The 16,827-nt window shown below is 65.5% G+C and overlaps 1 protein-coding gene across 2 annotated transcripts; it reads left to right on the forward strand.

Moving 5' to 3' along the window:
• The first annotated feature begins 450 nt into the window (after positions 1 to 450).
• On the forward strand, positions 451 to 16,827 carry DPYSL4 (dihydropyrimidinase like 4). Of its 2 annotated transcripts, XM_077126430.1 has the most exons (14): positions 451 to 557; positions 3,783 to 3,871; positions 4,466 to 4,650; positions 8,246 to 8,410; positions 9,743 to 9,804; positions 9,887 to 9,967; positions 11,346 to 11,414; positions 11,690 to 11,810; positions 12,409 to 12,565; positions 12,758 to 12,899; positions 13,479 to 13,649; positions 14,240 to 14,419; positions 15,262 to 15,427; positions 16,039 to 16,827. In XM_077126430.1, exons 1-14 carry the CDS (start codon positions 519 to 521, stop codon positions 16,128 to 16,130), a joined length of 1,719 nt encoding a protein of 572 aa, XP_076982545.1. In that variant the 5' UTR covers positions 451 to 518; the 3' UTR covers positions 16,131 to 16,827. The 2 variants fall into 2 exon arrangements, with proteins under 2 accessions (XP_076982545.1, XP_076982544.1); XM_077126429.1 differs by lacking the exons at positions 451 to 557; positions 3,783 to 3,871; positions 4,466 to 4,650 and having other exon boundaries at positions 6,667 to 8,410.

A 16,827-nucleotide genomic window follows, 5' to 3' on the forward strand; every position in this document is an offset into this window, starting at 1 on the left:
TGGGGGCCGGGGTGCCGGAGAGCCCAGGCCTGGGCCTGAGGCCGGTTTCCATTCCACGGCTCTGGGGGTGCCTGGGGTCTGCACGGGGTGGGCGACGCGCCCGCGGCTGGGCCCGAGGCGCAGGCAGGGCTGGCAGGACAGTGCCAGACCTCTCTCCACTGCACCCGTGCTCTCCTGGGGGCGACAGCCGCACACAGCGGCCCCGACCAGGCCCCAGGCCCCTCCCGCATCCCACCCCAGCCGCTTCCCCAGGTCCACACCCGGGCCTGGCGCGCTGGGATCCCGGCCTGCAGCGGCCCCTAGGGTACAGAGCCGGGGGAGGGGGCAGTGAGGACGGCATGGGGTGGGGCGGGGCAGGGCGGGGCGTGAATGCAAATGAGCGCTGCGGGGGCGGGGCCGGGATCGGGAGCTTCGCGGCCCTGCGCGCTGGATCGCAGACGCCCGGCTCCCCCACGCACCCCTTCCGCCCGCCGCGCTCACGCCGCTGCAGGGCCCGGGAGCTCCGGCTGAGGAGCACGATGGCCTTCCAGGGCAAGAAGAGCCTGCCCCGGACCACGGTGAGCGTCCAGCCCAGCCGCTCTCGGCGGGTCGACCCCCTTTGCCGCCGAACCCCATCACGCCCCAGCCCCCCGACCCACGCGGGCCCTTCCGGCCAGGCTCTCCCCGCGTCGCCGGCGGCCCCGCACACAGGGAGCCGGGCGCACAGGCCGCAGCCCTGCCGGAACCTCTGGGCGCGCGGGGAGGGAGAGCAACGGCGCCGCTCCTCCTCGCCGTGGCCGGGGCCGGCGGGGCGCGCGGCCTCCGCTCTTTGTTCGCCGGTGGGCCCGGCCCCGGCGCCCGAGGCTGCTGGTCCCGGCGCACCCGCGGGCCGCCCTCCCCGGGCTCGCGCCGCCGCCGCCGCTCTTTGTCCGAAACAAAGCACTCGGCCTTCTCAGCGAAGCCGGGGTTCCGAGGGTCCCGGAGCCGGTGGGCACCCCCGCAGCCACAGCCCTGGGGGTAGTTGCAGCGCGGACACCCACACGCTCCGGTGCCGGGAAGTCAGACCGTCCCCAGCGCTGGACAGAAACAAAACCGCAGCCTGGGGTGGCCTGGAGAGTGGAGGGGCTGCAGGCAGGCGCGGGAGGGGGAGGGAGCCCACCGGGTCTGACCTGGCTCTCCTGGGGGGCATTCCCGGAGCTCTCTTCCTGCGCTGCTAGTTCCTTTCTTTCCCAAAACACTCTCAGAGCGGCCACTGCCTTGGACCTAAGTGGGGGCTCAAAGACCCTCCCCTGTGGGTCAGTGGCCAAGGAGCCTCCAGGCCAGTGGGCAGGGCAGGGCTGCTGGTTTCTGGTACTGTCACCTTCATCCTGATAAGCCCCTAAGCCTGGCTTCACACCCACCAGCTGCATTTCCCCCCCTGGTTCCAAACCCTGGAAGCTTCCCCGAGGCTGAGTCCAGGCTGGAAACAAGCAGTGGTAGGAGGGGCAGGCAGGGCCTCTTCTTCCTGGCCCGGCCGCCCTCTGCCGTCCACCAGCCCCAGGGGCGAGATGGGGGCAAGGGGCAGGGTGGGGAGGGGGGCGAACAGGGGTTGAGATGGGGGCGCAGGGAGAAAGGCAACCTGTTCCTAAAGCCTGGGCCAGGTCAGTGGCCTTGATGGGCGGGGCTAAAACTGGTGCCCAGTCAGGGGAGCCCAGGGCCTGGGGACGGGCACTGTTGGGGACCAGGGGTCCCAAACGTGGTAGAGCAGAGGGGAATGGTTTTCAGCTCTGCGGGCCGGTGTTCCCGGCTGCAGCTGCCCACCCAGACCAGGGAAGCAGTCTTCGGTGAGGCGGAAACTGTATTCTATTACAGCTTCATTCAGGGATGCTGAAATCTGAATTTCAAATCATTTTCACAAGTCAGGAAATATTTTCTTGGTTTTTTTCCAACCATGCTTAGCTCTGGGCTGTGTACAAACAGGTGGAAGGCTCGTTGTGGTCGGCGGGCTGTGGTTCACCCCTCCCCCCCCTTAGGCTGTGATAGCTTTGCATTTAATGGATGGAATTCTGAAAATTCCATCCGGTTAGATGCCATTAAGAACAGCAGATAATTACCTTATGTATCTCAGTGGCCTCTCGGAGCTCTAAGTGCACTGCCAGATGGGATGCTCTTGGCATTGGATGATGTGAAGAGCCAGGAGACCAGGCGGTGCTGACCGGGCCTCTGGGTGGCACCCTGGGGACCTGGGCAAACGGCTGGACCTCCGGGTGAGATGCACTCCCCTGAGCCCTGCTCGGCTCCCAGGGTCACGCCGAGACTCGAGCAGAAGGGCAGGGCAGTGCCGAGAGTGCTTACCTGCTCCCCGCTCTCTCCCTCTGCCCTCCCCTTTCTTCTTGAGTGGCTGTCTTCCCTTTCCAGTGGGTCCTGCCACCCCTGGCGGCCACACGAGGCTCGGTGGTTTCCACCCTGCTGTCTACCTGGCTCCTGCCTGCCAGGCCACTTGCTGTTGTTCATAGAAGTGGCCCTACCTGGCCTTATGGCCGCTGGGCATTGCGTCCACCCCCGCCCTCTGCCACACCCCGAGCTGCTGGGAGCCGCCCAGGGATAGCTGGCCTCGCTGTCCAACACCCGTCTTCAAAAGACCCACCACCTTCACCCACCAGGGCTGCCTCCAGGCACCCCAAACCTTGGGCGTCACCTCCCTTGCCCTTCACTCCTGGGCCCTCGCCAGCAAATCCTTCCCAGTCGACTCCCAGGACCTCTGGACTCCCCCCTCATCTGCCCCTCCACAATCCTGGCCCCACCTTCTCCTACCTGGATAACCTCAGAACATGCCTGAACTTTAGCCCCGTTTCCACTGCTGAAAACTTGAGCATGCTTTGAATGCAGCAGCTGATGCGGCCTCTTTGAGAGTATCAGTGAGGCTAAGCTGATAACCCTGCTGGGGGCCCAGGGCCCCCCACCGGCTCCCCTCGGCCCAGGAGCCCCAGCCCTGCCCTGCTCCGGGCCCCTGCCTCTGCCTCTCCCCTCCCTCCGAGGGTCCCCCTTTGTGTCATCTACAATTCAAGCTTTTCCCTGCCTCAGGGCCTTTGCACGGGCAGCTCCCTGGCCTGGAACTGCAACTGTTAACTCCTCGGAGAGGCCCTTCTCTGTCCTGAGGCAGCCCCCATCTGTCACTCTGCTCTCTCTCCCCCCACCCCCACACTCCACGTGTGTCATGGTCAGTGATGACCTTGTGAGTGTATCTGTCCTTTCCTGGCGTGCATCCTCCCTGGGGTGGGACCTCTGCCTGTTGGGGTGCTGTTCTGAACCCCGCCTCCAGAGTGGAGCCTGGTCCCATCATGGGCCTGTAGGAACACAGGCCCAGCAGTCAGCACCTGGCCGCCTGTGGGGGTGAAATGGGGCAGCAGGAAATCAGGGCCTCTGCAGGCAACACAAGAGGCTGTGAGTCTCCTAAAACAGCGTGTTCTCCCCTCTTTCTACAGACTCGGGTTTTTAAGTGAAATGATTCCTTTGAGGGTACAAACGTAACCCGTTCCACTGGTACACTTTCACCGGTGCTCTGGCAAAGTGAGAAGCAGGTTGCCATGTCCCCCCTTTGCCTACTGCGGGGGGCATGGGAGGCACCCCCGGTGGCACCTGCCCAGGGCACCTCCAGCGGCCAGTGCTTGGGGAGTAGTGAGCATGGCAGGTCTGGGGTTGGCTTTTGTGTCTGCAAACTGGGTCTCCACATTGCTTCCACGGCCCCAGAGGAAGAGGTTGTCCTACAGATGTTTGTCAGGTAACTCAGTTCGGAGAAAAATTCTCAGTTTCTTCATTTGCAGAGTGACTGCCTTCTGATCCGAGGAGGGAAGATTGTGAATGACGACCAGTCGTTTCACGCTGACCTGTATGTGGAGGACGGTTTGATAAAGTGAGTTTCTCCCAAAACCACCCAGTGGGTTACACCGGTACACGCCACATGCGCCGTCCAGGCAGTTGACTTCTGCCGCACACTCACGTCAATGCTTTTTTCCTTCTACAAAACCCTGTTCCCTGGAAGTGCCCCTGGATACGCCCAGGTGTGTGGCGTCTTGCCACTGAGACGGTCAGGTCTGGAGAGCAGCCCCATTATTCTGGCCCCACTGTTCTCGTGCCCCAGAACCTCAGGCAGGACTGGACACCCAGCAGCCGCTTAGCCACACTCACTGCTCCCCATTAGCTCCTCTGCTGGTGTCTGTCAAGCAGCACCAGTGCCCTGTTAACCCAGTGGCAAATTCAGACTTTAGCAGCAACCCATAGGGGAGCTGTGCTTGCCCAGGGCTGTCCTTGGCACTGGCCATCTGAGCCGCTCAGTGGCTCACCTGCTCCCCTTAACTATACCAGGTCAGTGCTGCCAGCTGTGTTGCCTTTTTTCTCAAAGACAGGCCCCTGGAACACCTTGTCCAGGCCCGCAGTGTTGTCATAGGAGTGCGTTAGGTTCTCCTCCATGCCCTCCTAACAGTGGGTTTCTCTTCATCGCTTCCAGACAGATCGGGGAAAGCCTCATCGTCCCTGAGAGCGTCAGAACGATCGACGCCCACGGCCTGTTGGTCCTGCCAGGCGGCATCGATGTCCACACGCGGCTGCAGATGCCCACGCTGGGCATGGCCCCAGCCGATGACTTCTACCAGGGCACCAAGGCGGCCTTAGCAGGAGGGACCACCATGATCAGTGAGGACCTGGGTCCCCACCTCTCCCTCACCTGGGTCCCCACCTCCGCCCACATCTGGGTCCCCACCTCCGCCCACACCTGGGTCCCTGCCTCTGCCCACACCTGGGTCCTCACCTCCGCCCACACCTGGGTCCTCACCTCCGCCCACACCTGGGTCCTCACCTCCACCCACACCTGGGTCCTCACCTCCGCCCACACCTGGGTCCCACCTCCACCCACACCTGGGTCCTCACCTCTCCCTCACCTGGGTCCTCACCTCCACCCACACCTGGGTCCCTGCCTCTCCCTCACCTGGGTCCTCACCTCCGCCGACACCTGGGTCCCCACCTCTCCCTCACCTGGGTCCTCACCTCTGCCCACACCTGGGTCCTCACCTCTGCCCACACCTGGGTCTTCACCTCCTCCCACACCTGGGTCCTCACCTCCGCTGACACCTGGGTCCCCACCTCTCCCTCACCTGGGTCCTCACCTCCTCCCACACCTGGGTCCTCACCTCCGCCCACACCTGGGTCCCTGCCTCTGCCCACACCTGGGTCCTCACCTCTGCCCACACCTGGGTCCCCTCCTCTGCCCACACCTGGGTCCCTACCTCTCCCTCACCTGGGTCCTCACCTCCACCCACACCTGGGTCCTCACCTCCACCCACACCTGGGTCCTCACCTCCACCCACACCTGGGTCCTCACCTCCACCCACACCTGGGTCCCTGCCTCTGCCGACACCTGGGTCCTCACCTCTCCCTCACCTGGGTCCTCACCTCCACCCACACCTGGGTCCTCACCTCCACCCACACCTGGGTCCCCACCTCCGCCGACACCTGGGTCCCCACCTCTCCCTCACCTGGGTCCTCACCTCCGCCCACACCTGGGTCCTCACCTCCGCCCACACCTGGGTCCCTGCCTCTGCCGACACCTGGGTCCTCACCTCTCCCTCACCTGGGTCCTCACCTCCACCCACACCTGGGTCCTCACCTCCGCCCACACCTGGGTCCTCACTTCTGCCCACACCTGGGTCCTCACCTCCGCCCACACCTGGGTCCTCACCTCCACCCACACCTGGGTCCTCACCTCTCCCACACCTGGGTCCTCACCTCCGCCGACACCTGGGTCCTCACCTCTCCCTCACCTGGGTCCTCACCTCCGCCCACACCTGGGTCCTCACCTCCGCCCACACCTGGGTCCTCACCTCCACCCACACCTGGGTCCTCACCTCTCCCTCACCTGGGTCCTCACCTCCGCCCACACCTGGGTCCTCACCTCCGCCCACACCTGGGTCCTCACCTCCGCCCACACCTGGGTCCTCACCTCTCCCTCACCTGGGTCCTCACCTCCACCCACACCTGGGTCCTCACCTCCGCCCACACCTGGGTCCTCACCTCCGCCCACACCTGGGTCCTCACCTCTCCCTCACCTGGGTCCTCACCTCCGCTGACACCTGGGTCCCCACCTCCGCCCACACCTGGGTCCTCACCTCCACCCACACCTGGGTCCTCACCTCCGCCCACACCTGGGTCCTCACCTCCACCCACACCTGGGTCCCTGCCTCTGCCCACACCTGGGTCCCCACCTCCGCCGACACCTGGGTCCCCTCCTCTGCCCACACCTGGGTCCTCACCTCTACCCACACCTGGGTCCTCACCTCTACCCACACCTGGGTCCTCACCTCCACCCACACCTGGGTCCCTGCCTCTGCCCACACCTGGGTCCCCACCTCTGCCCACACCTGGGTCCCCACCTCTCCCTCACCTGGATCCCCACCTCTGCCCACACCTGGGTCCTCCGACGGGTTTGCCTGTTACAGGGAGGTGTTTCCGTGGTGCTGGCTTTCTTTTATTATAGGTTGCTCGGGTCACATCTCGACTTCCCTTTTCCTTTCCCTGCTGCTCACCTGGCACTTGGTTGTCTCGGCCAGCTCCAGGCGCTCGCGTCTTTTTGTTGAGGCTGGTGCTGGCCTGGTCATTTATCTCCCGGAAACTGGAGCGGGCGGGGCTGGGGCGTGGGGGACCCAGATGGTCAGGACAAGGACGGGTCGTCCTACACGTCATGCAGGCTGGGCCCTGACCCTCACGCCATGGCAGCTTGATCCCCAGGGAGGCCCAGCCTGTGTGGGGAGCAGTCAGAGGTGGCGGCTCTGGTTTTAGGTAAAGGAAGGCACCTATCGCCATTGCCAACGTCAGCACCGTCATCCATGGTGGCCGCTGCTTTAGCGCTGACCCTGCCAGGCCTGGGGCCTGTCCTCGTTGTGCCTCGGCCCAGGCCTGCTCCTGAAGTCCTCTGGGGTCAGTGCGCCACGTCTCGCAGGCAGACTCTGAAGCTTGTTGAGGTGAAGCCGCTTGTTCACCGTGAGCGTCCAGGGGCCTTGGCAGCCAGTGGATCTTGGACGTGAGGTCGGGGCAGGAGGCTGCACGGGGGCTGCTGCGTCCCGGGCCCCCCGTGGGTGAGCGCCGCAGGCTGTGTGTTAGGACCGTGCTGAGCGAATCTCATTCAACCTCGTTGCTACCATTTCTTAGCTGTGACTTCTGAATATTCGATTAACCCTTGAAAAATCATGCTCCTTTAACCTGTGACGTGGGGAAGTATCAGCGCCCACCTGAGCAGGTCGAGGCCAGGAGGAAGCGAGTTACACACACGCCTTGCCTGGAGCAGGCCCCAGCCACATGGCTGGTCAGTCGGTGCTGCCACTGCTGCCCGCCAGTGGTGGCTCTGGGGACTCAGGTCACTGCTGGGATGACATGAGGCGTGGTTCACTCAGCTGCGAAGTGAAGAAAACCAACGATGCAAGAGCCTGGTCATCTCAGGCCACCCGCCCTTCATGTGCATCCCAAAGGGCTCAGGACAGCTGCAGGGTGGACGCCACCTGTCCCCTGCAGTGCCCAGGTGTCAGATGCCTCACGAAGACACGCACCACTGTCCGCCTTTCTCACCTGTCCATCCCGGCCTGGGGCTGTGATAGCCTGCAGAGAGGACAGGGCCGCCGCTGCCACGGGGTCCTGGTCATGGTCTGAGTGGCTGGAAGGCTCGGGGGCTGCTGGGGGTGTGGGTGGATGCACAAAGCTGTCGGCATCACTGGAGTGGGTGCATCTACCGTGTGGCCACTCCAAGGCCCCCAGGGGATGCTGCTTAGCAGCCAGTGGACCTTGAATGCGTGGTCAGGGCGGGGAGACTGCATGGAGGCTGCTGAGTCCTGGGCTCCCCGAGGAGATGCGTGTGGCTATGGGATGGTCCTGGGGAAGCCAGCCCAGGCGCTGCACCCAGCATCATGGACAGCAGCCTGCACCCACCCCAGGCCCTTCACTGCCACCATGCTCCTGGGAAATGACCATGCACACGGGCATGGGGTGTTGGGACCAGCCTTTCCCCTCTCCCCATGCTGCTGGTCTGCTCTGAGGGGCCACAGAGATGTGGGTGGAATAGCACAGTGGGGCCAGGGCTTGCAGAATTGGGGCCCTGGAGAAACCAAAGTCTCCCCTGACTCCTCAAGTAAGTTCTCCAGTGCCGTGGGAGATGAGGCCAGTTCTCCCTGGAGAGCCTGGGGGTGGGATGGTGCCCAGTGCCCAGGGTGGGACAGAGCTTGGCTGACTGCACTGCCCCCCACAGTGGACCACGTGTTCCCCGAGGCAGGCGGGAGCCTGCTGGCTGCCTACGAGCAGTGGCGGGAGCGAGCCGACGGCCTGGCCTGCTGCGATTATTCTCTGCACGTGGACATTCCCCGCTGGCACGAGAGCATCGAGGAGGAGCTAGAAGTCCTGGCCAAGGACAAGGGTAGGTGGGCGGGGGCAGGGGTGAGAGGGTGGCCGCAGGAGCCCCTGCATGGAAGGGCCTGAGCTCCGTGTCCCAGCCAGACCCTTGCCTACCGTGGCCAGAGGGCAGGTGACCCAGGACCAGGTAGAAGGTACACAAGGGTCACTTGAAGGCCCATTCCACTTTCAAAGAAGCGAGACAGGCCCTGGGTTCCCTTCAGTCCAAACATCCTGTGACTCCTCGTGGGACAGGAGGCAGCTGTAACTACCTGCCAGTGCCGGGTCGCTCTGTCTTTGGAAAACAAACTCCAGGGTGGAGGAAAAGCAGTGGTGCGTTCTCCCAGCTGGCCAGGATCCCCTTAGGAGACTGATTTAAAACCTGCTCCTCTGCGGTACCTCTGCTGAAACAGCCCATAAACAAGGTTTAACTTTGTGCATAAAACTCCCTGTAGTTAAAACCACATCAAATTTTAGAGCGGATTTGGGAGAAGTTAGAAAGTGTTATCACTGGTCTCTTAATCTGGGTTAATCTGGTTCGAGGTTTAGAGCCTCCAGGGGGCATGGCAGGGTCCCAGCCACATGGGCCTGGGAGGCTGGACACAGGCCCTGCGGCTGCAGCCCTAAGGCCCAGGCCGGCCTGGGAGGCCAAGGAGGCTGGAGGGTATGTCCCACTCCTACAGGGGCTCCCGGTGTCCACAGGCCTGAAGGGGTGGGGAGGCCCCCAGAAGGCCGCTTCCTTCTGTGCCCCGTTTTCTGAGGGGGACAGTCCTGATGTCCTGGCATGTCACGCAGGACCCTACTCCCCTCTCAGCCTTGTGGGGTGGCTGACAGGGGGCTGTACTCCCCTCCCCCTGGGGTCCAGTGGGGTGGACTGTCGGCCTCTGGGCAGCAGTTTTGCCACCTTGGGCTGTTCTCTGACCTAGCATCTGCTTCTCCGTTGCCCAGCCAGGCCCAGGCCCCCCCCAGGCTGCCCCTCGGCATGTCCCTGAGCAGGCTGGGACCCAGAGGCCCCCACAGGGAAGTGACGCACTAGATGGCCACAGCTGTGGTTCCTCTGCACCCCCATCCTGGGCCCCACACCTGCCAACGCCGAAGGCCGGCAGCCAGGAGGGCTCTCACCTGTGTCTGCTGAGCGCTGCAGGCCCTGGGCTGGAGCCAGAACTGGGACAAGGGAGCCCTAGCTCCCTGCGTGTTTTCGGGCTCGTCAGCCTGGGGGGCGGTGTCCCCAGAGTGGGGGTGGGTGCTGGGGAGCGGGGGCTCATGGTGGGGCATGCTCCTCCCAGGCCTGGCCCTCCAGTTTGACCCTCCCACCCCTGGGACGTCCCCGTGGTCACCAAGCCTTTGCCCCCCGCAGGTGTGAACTCCTTCCTGGTCTTCATGGCATACAAGGACAGGTGGCAGTGTACCGACGGCCAGGTGAGGGCGGGTGCAGAGGAGGGGGGGCACCTGCTGCGGCCAGGGGCGGCGCAGCCCACGCGGACCGCTGCCCCCTCCCCAGATGTACGAGGTTTTCAGCATCATCCGGGACCTGGGCGCCCTGGCCCAAGTGCACGCCGAGAACGGCGACATCGTGGAGGAGGTACCGGGGCGGGAGAGGGGTCCAGGGGTCCAGAGTGGGGGCGTCGAGCTGACTGGCAGCGTCGGGGAGGGGCTTGGGACAGCCCGCGCTGGCTGGGCCCTGGGCACCGTCTGGCCACGGGGTCCCATGGACGTGGGGGGGCGGGAACGGGAAGAGTATTTGGGTCAGTCTCATCTAGGGTCAGCGGGCGGCCAGCCACTGGGGGGCCACAGGGTGGGCTTTTCCATGACTTCACACCTCTTATCAAAAACATCCCTAAACCAAAGGCCATCTTGGGGAGAAAGGTGGGCCTGCCTTGGCGCCACGTGCCGGGCCCCTCTCGTGGACGGTCTCACTGGGCCCCTGTCGTGTGTGTGAACCTTCTGTGCGTGCACCGCAGGGGTCCAGGGGCCTGGGAGGCGGGCCGGGAGGCTGAGTGCTTCAGGCCCGCATGGTCCAGGGGGCTTGGACCCCTGCCCTGGGCCCTCAGAAGGTCGGATGGACAGGTCCCCTGACGCTGCAGGACACACACACAGGGGTCGGGCTCTGCGCTGTGCCCAGGCTCCACCGGGGGCCTCCCGAAGAGCTCGCAGGGTCCCTGGGCCCCACGCCGCCATGGCCCACCACGGCCAGCGTGGGGGAGCCAGGACCTGTGGGTGCAGCATGTTGGGGACCCCCGCCAGCGTGGGGGAGCCAGGACCTGTGGGTGCAGCATGTTGGGGACCCCCGCCAGCGTGGGGGAGCCAGGACCTGTGGGTGCAGCATGTTGGGGACCCCCGCCAGCGTGGGGGAGCCAGGACCTGTGGGTGCAGCATGTTGGGGACCCCCGCCAGCGTGGGGGAGCCAGGACCTGTGGGTGCAGCATGTTGGGGACCCCCGCCAGCGTGGGGGAGCCAGGACCTGTGGGTGCAGCATGTTGGGGACCCCCGCCAGTGTGGGGCTGTCACTGTAGGTCCAAGGGGTGCACCTCACCTCCCCGCCGAAGCCCAGGTGTTGCTCCTGCAAACAGGAGGGTGCCGGGCGCTGACCGCTGAGGCCCAGTGCTGCCGGCAGAGGTGCAGCTTGCCCGCCCTGCAGGGTGCGCCCCTGGGACCCAACCCTACAGCCCTGTGGCCCCATAGCACCCCCAGGCACCCCCAGGCCCCCACTCCCCCAGCCTCCCACCCCCGAGAAGGAAGCCCTGTGGGAAAGGCTGTGCGGGCAGCATGGTCTGTGGGTCAGTGGCTCTGCGACTGGCCCGCTGCCCCTCGGCCATGTCCCCCACTGTAAAGCAGGGCATTGGGGCCATGCCCCAGGTCCACCCCTGCCCAGCCGTACGGTCGGGGCATCTGTGGGGCGCCTTAGGGCCGACGCTCGGGGCTTCCGGGGTGCCGACCCCACGCGGCCTCGTTGGTCCCAGGAGCAGAAGCGGCTGCTGGACCTTGGTGTCACCGGCCCCGAGGGCCACGTGCTCAGCCACCCCGAGGAGGTGTGTGGGCGCTGCGGGGAGGCCTGGGGGGCACTGCCCAGCACAGGTGTCCCCTTGGCCCTCCTCAGCAGGGGTTGGCGGACAGCTCGGGGTTGATTGTGCCCCCTGGGGGGGAGCGGCTCGGCGAACACCCTCCCACCAGGTGCCCATCCTCCCTTAGCCACAGGTCACCCCAAGGCCTTTACTGGAGACCAAGAGGCCTGTGGGGAGCTCCGGTGGGGGCGCCTCTCCCCAGGCCCCAGATCCCACACATGCCCTGCTGTGCACCCCCACAGGTGGAGGCCGAGGCCGTGTTCCGTGCCATCACCATCGCCAGGCAGGCCAACTGCCCCCTGTATGTGACCAAGGTGATGAGCAAGGGGGCGGCCGACATGCTGGCCCAGGCCAAGCGCAGAGGTGAGTGCCCCCTGTGCCCCCCAGGACTCAGGCTCCTGCGCGGGGCGGGGGCTCGGCTGGCTGAGCTCAGGGGTCACAGGTGGGGAGGTCAGCCCAAGAGCAGGGACCCTGTGGCCCCCACCTGGACTCTGACGGGCAGCCACGTGCCCAGAGACACCGAGGGGGAGGTGCGGGCGCCTGAGTCCCTGCCCAGGGCCCCAGAGCCAGGAGTGGGGCTGCCCTTCCTGCTTCCACGGCGTGAGTGTGGGCGCACGTGCACACCCCAGTTCTCCAGGCAGCATGCCCCAGGAGGGCCTGGAGGTGGGGACTGCTCAGCCGCCACCACCACATTCTCTGAGCTCTTCCTGGGCAGTGGGAACAGGGGTGCTGTCCAGATCTGGGGTGCGCTCTGCCCTCCCAACACCAGCACTCCCGTGGGAGATGTACCCTGGCCTGGGGCGGAGACTTCCAGGCAAGAGCCTCTGGCCGGGTGGGAGGTCCGGGGAAGGGGGCCCCTGTAAAGGCTGTTGGGCAAGCCAGCGGTGGGGGACGTCCTTGGGGGCCGACAGGGGGACACTCTTTGGAGGCTGGCGGGGACCCCGCTCTCCTGGTGCCACAGGGGTGGTCGTCTTTGGGGAGCCCATCACCGCCAGCCTGGGTGCCGACGGCTCGCAGTACTGGAGCAAGAACTGGGCCAAGGCTGCAGCCTTCGTCACGTCACCCCCCATCAGCCCTGACCCCTGCACCGCGGACCACCTCGCCTCCCTGCTGTCCAGGTGAGGAGCCGCCTCCAGCCCAGCAGCCTGCAGGGGCCACCCGCCCAGGAACCCGCAGCGGGGCCCTCGTGGCTCTGCCCTCGCCCTCCCTCCCGTGTGCCCAGGCCCCTCGTGCGCTGTGGCCGCAGTGGTCAGGGGGCTGAGGCTGGCCTGGCGAGCCCCCGTCTGCTGCTGAGTCCCGCTTGTCTGCAGTGGGGACCTGCAGGTGACGGGCAGTGCCCACTGCACCTTCACCACCGCCCAGAAGGCCGTTGGCAAGGACAACTTCACCCTGATCCCCGAGGGCACCAACGGCGTGGAAGAACGGTTGTCCGTAGTGTGGGAGAAATGCGTGGTGGGTGCAAATGGGGGGCCATGCGGTCTGCTCCCCCCAGGTGCCCCCCAGGGTTCTGATGGTATATCAGGAAAGAAACCACATCACTAGCAAAAGCAGGTAAAAGAGAGGCGGGGGACGGGCCTGCAGTGGCTGCAGTCCTGCTGTCCATCTCCCCTCAGACGTCCAGGCCCTGCCAAGAGCCACAGGGCAGCATGTCTCTGCCCTCCCGGACTCTCATGTTTCATTAGGGTCGCCAGTGTGCGCTGGGTCCATCCAGCAAGAGCAGGTGTCCATCCCTGATGACACGACAGCATCTCCACGAGCTTCCGACGTCTCCCTGACGTCCTTCCCCGCAGTCCCCCCTTAGGGCCGAGCCCTGAACACCAAGCCCTGGCTTCCCCCTAGGGGAACACTTATGCGGCTCGCCATCCCATAGCGAGGCAGGGGCTCCGTGCTCGGGAAGACGTGGCACCCCCACCTGGATGAAAGGACCACCAAACCCGGCCTACATGCCCACCCGTGCTCAAGCCCCGAGACAGAGGACCCCCGAGCGGCCACCCTCCCTGCTCAGCACGGCCCCCTCCGCTTGCTTCCCAGGCCTCGGGGAAAATGGACGAGAATGAGTTCGTGGCTGTGACAAGCACAAATGCTGCCAAAATCTTCAACTTTTACCCCCGGAAGGGGCGGGTGGCCGCAGGTTCCGATGCCGACTTGGTCATCTGGAACCCCAAGGCCACGAAGATCATTTCTGCCAAGAGCCACAACCTGGTAAGGGGCCTGGTCCTGGCTTTGGGGCCTGGGGCAGCTGGGGGTCTCGGGGGCCAAGCAGGGCCCAGCCTCGGCACTGGGCTGTGAGGGCAGCTCGGGGCAAGCACAACAGAGGGCAGCTGCTTGCCGCAGGTCCATCCCGCAGAAAGGTCCTCGTGCCCCATGCCCCCTTCACCCGTGGCCCCTTCCCCTGCTTCCCTTTCCCTCATATCCCCTTTCCCGCTGCCCCAATCCCCATGTCCTCTTCTCCATCCCCTGTCCCCCGGCTCCCGCCCGCCCTCCATCAGCTCGTCCTCCCACAACCCTGTGCCCCCTGCACCCCTTCACCCCATGCCCACCCCCCAGTGCCCCCTTCTCTCCATGCCCCCATCCCCCGACCCCATCGCCCGGGCCAAGGAGGAGACGGCAGCAGGAAGTGGAATCCAGGGGCTGCATGGACTCCCTGCCCCCCCCACCTCCTACCCGCTGGTTTACTGGCTCTTCACCCGGCCGTCTTCTGAGCAGCCCTTCCCGGCCGCGGCCCGGCGCTGGGGTCCTGGAGCAGCTGGGCGGGGCTGCGCCGTGGGGCTCTGATCTCTGTCTCTCCCCAGAACGTGGAGTACAACATCTTTGAGGGAGTCGAGTGCCGAGGAGCCCCCACGGTGGTCATCAGCCAGGGTAGGGTCGTGCTGGAGGGCGGTGAGCTGGCTGTCACCCCCGGGGCCGGCCGCTTCATTCCTCGGAAGACCTTCCCCGACTTCGTTTACAAGAGAATCAAGGCGCGCAACAGGGTAAGGCCCGGGCTCCTGGCACCAGGCTGGGGCGGTGGGGGGCTCCCAGGCCCTGGCGGGGTGTCTGCACAGGAGTGGGGGTGTCAGGGGACACGCGGGCTCCGCCCCCAGCCAGCCCTGCCCCTGCGTGCACCCTCAGCTCTGCCCCTGGCTCTGCCTCTGCTCCAGCCCCGCCCCAGCCCCGCTCTGCCCCACCCCCAGCTGGCTGGCCCCTCCGGCCCCCAGGCTCTCAGGAAAGGGGAGCGTTTGCCTGGGAGCCTCCTTGGTGCCGGGACTTCCGGAGGCCCAAGCTCAGCATGCACATGTGCACACTACCCGCTGTACATCGCACACGTGTATGTGCTCACACGTCCCTTACACAGTTCCCCCTTGTCAGAGCTTTGCTCCGGGTTTCCTCAGAGGACGTCGTGGGGAGTGGGTTGGATGCCTGCGAGCAATGGGGGCTAGACTGAGATCCTTGGGGCTCTTGGGGCAGCCTCTCACCTTCGGGGGCCATTATTGGTGAGGGGGGTGACTGGGTCTGGACCACAGGAGGGAGGTTCTGAGGGGCCCGTCACTAATGGGGGGGTCCGCTTCAAGCAGAGGCCTCCTACAGTGCTCCTCCAGCTCAGAGCCACAGCTGCCAGGCACTAGGGCAGGAGGCATGCATGCATGTGTTTGCACGCACACGTGGGTGTGCAGGCAGGGTGGTGTGTGCCAGTAGGTGTGCGTACACAGAGTGTAGTTGGTACAGGCAGGGAGGTGTGTGCACGGGGTGAAGAGGCGTGAGTGTGCACACTAGTGTGTGTGTGCACAGGGCTGTGCCCCCTCGGCCTCACCGCACTCCACCCCTGTGCCTGTAGCTGGCAGAGATCCACGGGGTGCCCCGGGGACTGTACGACGGGCCTGTGCACGAGGTGAGGATGCCTACCAAGCCCGGGGCTGGCACCCAGGCCCGCTCGCCCTGCCCAGGCAAGGTCCCGGCGCCCCCTGTGCGCAACCTCCACCAATCCGGGTTCAGCCTGTCCGGTGAGTGGAGCCAGGGCTCGTGGGGGGCTGCCAGGAAGCATGGGGGCACGAGGGTGCTGTGCTGGGGCATGGGGCTCCAGGGGGTGTGGAGGACTGCTGGGTGCTACTGGGTATCATGAGAGGTGAGCAGCGGGTACCAGGGCCTGTGCCTGTGAGGGCTGGGGAGCCAGGCCAGAGGTGGGAGGGCACACCTGTGCCCACCTGGAAGGCTGACACTGGCTGTGCTTCCTGCCCCAGCGCCTGCCCCCGCCCGCCCCCCAGCGGCTGTGATGACACCCCCAGCCCCATATCTGCACTCGGCACGCGGGAGCCCCTTAGAACACTCGGCCTGGCCCATGCCTTCTGGGAGGGTCCTTCCCAGCTGCTTGGACCCCAGGTTCTCGTTGCAAGCCGAACCCTGATGGGACCACCACATGCCCCGTCCTGCCATCTGGGAGGTGGCCGCGGTCCCTGCCACCCCTGTGAAACCCAGGCTCACTTGGGCGGCATACCCAGCAAGGGCTCAGCTCCTCACAGACATGGCTGCCAGGTTGCCTCCCTCATGGATGAGCCCCCCATGCTCCGTGAGGGGACGAGCCCATACCCACATCCACGTCCTTCCTTCCCTCCAGGGTCCCAGGCTGATGACCACGTCGCCCGGCGCACAGCCCAGAAAATCATGGCGCCCCCCGGCGGCCGTTCCAACATCACCTCCCTCTCCTAGGCGCCGGGTCCCAGGGCGGCTGCCACGGCGCCGGCCCACTCAGCTTATCCCCCAGTAGGTCCCCCCCACCCCCCAGAAGCTCTCCTTTTGGGGTCCCAGGTCCTGCTAGGATGAGGAGGCCAAATTTCACTGCCAGGGCGAGGTAGAGGCAGCAGTAGCCAGTGGCCCGAATGCCCACTTTGTCTGAGCACGGAAGCCAGGTGCCGTCCACCTGAGACTTTGGAAGCTTCCAGATGCTTCGTGCCTGGGAACAGCTGGGCGAGGTTGGACTGTGGCTCCAGGGCAGAAGCTCGGGCCTCTGTCAGGGACGGAGGCCTGCTTGGGGATCCTGGCTGCCCTCTCTCCACTCATCACTGCCACCGCAGCCAGGGGTCCCTCCCGGGTGCGGCCTCTTCCGGTCTGCGCCGGCCGTCCTGCGTGACTTCAGGAATCGCTCCGGAATGTAGACGAGCTGGCTTTCAGACAGGACTTCACAGAGACTTGTTTACACACATTTCCAAGACCAAACCTCAGCGTTCTTCCCTGTCCCCAGGCAGGGTCCAGTTCCTTTAGGCGAGGTGCTTTCCTTTCACTGCCTGACGGGTCTGTAGGCGCGATAGCTGTAGCAGGTCGTGCGGTGTGGACAGCTGTGGCCGGGAACCCGCACGGCCACCCTCCGCCCGGGCATTAAAGACGTGTGCACGGGAGCCCCGGCTTC

Source organism: Tamandua tetradactyla, chromosome 13 (assembly GCF_023851605.1).
Source record: "Tamandua tetradactyla isolate mTamTet1 chromosome 13, mTamTet1.pri, whole genome shotgun sequence".
NCBI lineage: Eukaryota > Metazoa > Chordata > Mammalia > Pilosa > Myrmecophagidae > Tamandua > Tamandua tetradactyla.

Bases quoted from the DNA above. Each gene is read 5' to 3' on its own strand.
- DPYSL4 (XM_077126429.1), top strand. From the start codon at position 7,693: ATGCACAAAGCTGTCGGCATCACTGGAGTGGGTGCATCTACCGTGTGG. The intron at 9,805-9,886 runs GTGAGGGCGGGT...CCCCCTCCCCAG, and splicing joins GGCAGTGTACCGACGGCCAG to ATGTACGAGGTTTTCAGCAT. The intron at 12,566-12,757 runs GTGAGGAGCCGC...GCTTGTCTGCAG, and splicing joins CTCGCCTCCCTGCTGTCCAG to TGGGGACCTGCAGGTGACGG.